This window comes from Pyrus communis, chromosome 7, assembly GCF_963583255.1.
Source record: "Pyrus communis chromosome 7, drPyrComm1.1, whole genome shotgun sequence".
NCBI lineage: Eukaryota > Viridiplantae > Streptophyta > Magnoliopsida > Rosales > Rosaceae > Pyrus > Pyrus communis.
Window position 1 is genome coordinate 3,011,148 of NC_084809.1, and position 4,652 is coordinate 3,015,799.

General features: G+C 40.2%; 1 protein-coding gene across 1 annotated transcript; it reads right to left on the reverse strand.

The window, feature by feature from the left end:
- Window positions 1-1,897: 1,897 nt before the first annotated feature.
- Window positions 1,898-3,414, reverse strand: LOC137738774 (two-pore potassium channel 5-like). The gene is made up of 2 exons (XM_068478246.1): window positions 3,267-3,414; window positions 1,898-2,776 (listed from the first exon to the last, which is right to left on the reverse strand). The coding sequence occupies exons 1-2, from the start codon at window positions 3,280-3,282 to the stop codon at window positions 2,079-2,081; spliced, it is 714 nt and encodes a 237-aa protein (XP_068334347.1). The 5' UTR covers window positions 3,283-3,414; the 3' UTR covers window positions 1,898-2,078.
- Window positions 3,415-4,652: the final 1,238 nt, after the last annotated feature.

Consider the following 4,652-nt stretch of genomic DNA (forward strand, 5'->3'; position numbering starts at 1 on the left):
TTGCTTGGTCGGAGAGCTTCAGGGTTTTAGGTTTTGGGTTTTGGACTTCGGTGCGGAGAAGGCAGAGGCTAGAATTTGAATTTTCATCTGAGAGAGAGAGAGAGAGAGAGAGAGAGAGAGAGAGAGAGAGAGAGAGAGAGAGAGAGAGGTTGCTGAGTGGACTGACCCAATTTGTAAGAGCTAAAGAAGGGTGGGCTTTGCAGCCCAATCTCCAGACCCACTCAAATTTGCTTTCAGCCAAATAAATTGGTTTTTAGCTGACGTGAGTTAGACCGATTGATTGGAGTAATACGCTCGATTTTTTGTGCTTCAGCTTGAATTTTTCTTCTAAAATATCAGTCAAATAATAAAAAAAACATTTATGAAATACTCAGTTTAATTATAATAAAGGGACGCAAAAACCAATCCGAGTAATCAATCGTATTTTTTTTAGCACTATATGGCTTTTTGGCTTCCTCTTTCACTTGAATTAAAATATATGGGAGCAGAGAGCTTGTTGCGCGTTAATTTTTTTTTTTGACCAGCCTATACCACAGTCAAATTGTCACATCCCGGCCCAGACCCCCACCACATCTCGGGCTCGACTCCACCGTAGCACGATATTGTCCGCTTTGGGCCCCGACAACGCCTTCACAGTTTTGTTTCTGAGAACTCACACGAGAACTTCCCAGTGGGTCACCCATCCTGGGATGAACCTCGAGCAAACTCGCTCAACTTCGGAGTTCCAATGGAACCCGAAGCCAGTGACCTCCCAAAAGGTCTCGTGCTAAGTAGAGATGAGAATATACATATAAGGCTTACAGGATCCACTTTCCTGGTCGATGTGGGATGTTACAATCCACCCCCTTAGGGGCCTGACGTTCTCATCGGCACACCTCCGGCCAGGGATTGGCTCTGATACCAAATTGTCACATCCCGGCCCAGGCCCCCACCACATCCCAGGCTCGACTCCACCGTAGCACGATATTATCCGTTTTGGGCTCCAACCACGCCCTCATGATTTTGTTTCTAGGAACTCACACAAGAATTTTCCGGTGGGTCACCCCATCCTAGGATTGCTCTCGCCCGAACTCGCTTAACTTTAGAGTTTTGATAAAACCAGAAGCCAGTAAGTTCCCAAAAGGCCTCTCACTATATGGAGGTGGGTATGTACATATAAGGCATAGATGATCCACTATCCTGGACGACGTGAGATGTTACACAAGTCGTCTGCGTATCTTTATGATCTCATTTCCTTCTATTTATCATATTTTTGGAAAGGTTTAGATAGCTGTTTTGGTAAAGTAGAGGACTAAAAATACTTGTAAGTGTTCGAATAGGATTTAGATGGAAATTTGTATGAATATTCATACCAATTTCTAAAAACATGAAAAGTACTTGGTCTATGACTCTATTAGGTTGTGCATTTCTCTTTCTCCATTTTTTTTTATTTTTTATAAATGATATTGTAGGATTCACTTAAAAAAATTATAAAAAAAAAAAAATTCGATTAAAACAAATTTCAAAATTTATAATTGGTGTATTAATGAGACCCAAACAATACAATAATTAGAAAACTAATTGACAACACCTTTTTTCATATGTTAAATTTGACAATAAAAGGTTCATATGTCAGTACACGCAAGATTGATATATCAGTTGAAACTTTTTCCTACCTTCAAAATTAATTGCAAGACATTCCATTTACAATTTAACATCTCCTTTGGAGATGATCTAAAAATCCAAATGCATTCATTCAAGATTTTTAAGTTTTCCATATGACCCGTTATTCAATTAATATTTGATTTTAAAGTATTTAAAAAAGTAAATATAAAAGATCGAATTGAAAATTACATTTCCCCTTGGTGGTGTTGCAACGTGTTCATGGCATAGAGGGGGATTTGTTTGTTTACCGGATGATTTTACTGTCCTTGCTCGTTTTTTACCAATGTGGTTTCCTTTAACTCGAGTAAAGGTTTCTTACTTAGTTCTTTCCAATGGGACCATGATTTTCGCGAATTTGGCTCCAACATTTCGTAATGAAAGCAAGAAAGATTCGATATAACATGACACCCCATGCTTCCCTAACAAATCACTACTCAATTTCTTCTAAACACTCTCATAATTCTAACAACTAGGTACGTCTGACATTTAAGAAAAATAACTGTGGAAAGGCACATCCAAATGCTTGCAAAAACCCTAGCGCCTGCCGTCTCCACCGTAACTTCACCATAGCCTACAGTGGTTACAGAAACAACCGACAAATACATAGCATTCTCCCAGCTCTTCTTCCCCAAGAAGTGAAACCCAATACACAGAGCAGGTGCCGCTACTCCCACACACAGAGCAGGTGCCGCTACTGCCATCACTACCCTAAAACGGTCCTCACTCACACTAAAAAAGTTTACTACCTTCCTAAACCGTCTGAGGAAACCCTCACCGATAAAAACAAAAAAAACACCTCCTGAGTAGCACCAAATCCAACCGACGAAGAAAATCAGAAAGGATACCAACACCTTTGACCGCTCAGTTTTGGGGACGATGTCACCGTACCCCACACCGGTCATTGTTTGAGACATTAGGTATAGTGCCTTAACAGACTTTCTAGTATGGAATTTGTTATGATCAGCAAAGTCGCCACTCAACAACAAAAAAAATATATAAACGAAGATAGATAAGACTAACCAACTAAATACCTTCCAAGCCCAACTCTTCTCACCTACGCTTCCCTCTCTCTCCCCTATCCCTACTCCAGCACCTCCAATGGCTCGATTTTGGCGATGCATAGCTCCCTCACCTATAAATTTACAGGTTTAAACAATCAAATCCTTTTTATATACTCTGATCCACAATTACAAACCAATATATATAATTGATAAACTTATAATTTGGAAACCCATTTGATAGAGAATTCATTAGCAACAATAATTAGCTAGTGGACTTCAGCTTCCTCTTAAATATAATCTTTGTTACCAAGAAACTAAGGCTCCACCAATAACCAAGTCAAAAACTAATGGCTAGCCCCGTGACATATCCTCCAATAGTAATCGCTTCCCTTCATGTCTATTACCCTCACCTTCCTACTTTGTTACCTCAATATCAACAGCAATATAGTCAGAATTACCATCAGTTTCATTCTCATTTCAATTCACACTGCCCCGAGGACTGATTCGTCAGATACTTGTTTAAGACATTTAATCAAACATATGGTGTGTGTGTGTGTGTGTGTGTGTGTGTAAAAACTAGCAAAAGCAGTACGAGATAGATGGAGGAAGTTTATTAAAAACCTGGGGATTGAGTCATCAGATACGTCTTCGCGTGTGGGGGGCGACGGCGCTTGGCTGGCGGCGGTGGCCTGCTAATGGCCGCCGCTTCCAATGGTCAATGCCGGAAGGAGCTTCTGGCCTTTTTGTATCGACTATGTCTGGAGTCTGGATTTTGGTGCCCAAAGTGGGAAGGTAACGAAACGACGTCGTCCAACCAACTAAAGCGAATTTTTCAATTTTTTATAACCAGCACCAAAACGGAGTCATTGTTCGGCCTGGTTTTTTTGTAATAATCGAAGTGAAGTGGACTTGTGGTGACTGTGTGTTGAATTTCGTCTTGGGCCTGGGAGTTTTATAAATTGTGGCACTGACATTGTGGGCTTGGGCCGGGCCTGGGATTTTTACTGGTTTGCGGTATCGACGGTAGAATTCCGACCAGATCTTCATCTTCATTTCATTTTTTTTTTTTTTTGGTAAAAGGGAAATTTTATTAAGGGAGTTTTAATGAAACACTCCCAGTACTGTTCACTTTTCTTTTCCGGGTACTATTCACTACATCTTTATTTGTCATTTTTCATTAAAACTAAAGCTTTTTTTTTTTAACTTTTCGTTAGTTTTCCTTTTTATTAAACATCAAGACACAATAACAAACACCAAACACAGACTAACAAACAAACCTAAAGTCCAACTTACACTTATAAACAAACAAAAAAAGGGCCTAAAACAAAAGTAAAGCAAAAAGAGAGCCCAACAACAGTAAGGCCCAAAAACAAACACAACAGTCACTAGAAGCTTCCACTGCAATCTCCACCAACAGTTGGACCGATTCCCTTATCACCACCGATTCACCTATGCAGATGCCACCTCGAACCCCGATTTGCTGCCTGAGTACAGCAAAAAACAAGGGATAGTCGACAACACCACGAAAGAAGGCAACTACCAGTATGAAGCTCGTGGAAATCCACGAGTGACACTGCCGGAATCGGCAGACAACAAGGAGAACATGGTGGCGTTGGAAACACCCGTGTACCAAAACTCTACACATGATCTCACTAGAAAATATGGAGTTCAATCTTATAACACCTTATTTTGCACGATTTTTAATTTTGAACTAAACAACGTCAATATTAGTTAAAATCGGTTCAAGCATAGCAAAGTTTTTTTTTGAGGAAAAACAAGTTCAAGCAAAAAAAAAAAAAAGTAGGTAATTAGTTTCAAACTCTCCCCTGTCCCCAAAACTTATGTAGTATGAAGTGGCTTGGGTACTATGTGCATATACAAATTAGAGGTCAAAATCGGGTTGGGTTTGGGTTGACATGGGCGGGCAAGACATCAACCCAGGTCAACCCAACCCAACCCAACCCAATAAATGGTCGGGTTGGATTTGAGCGGGTTTTTTCTTCATTC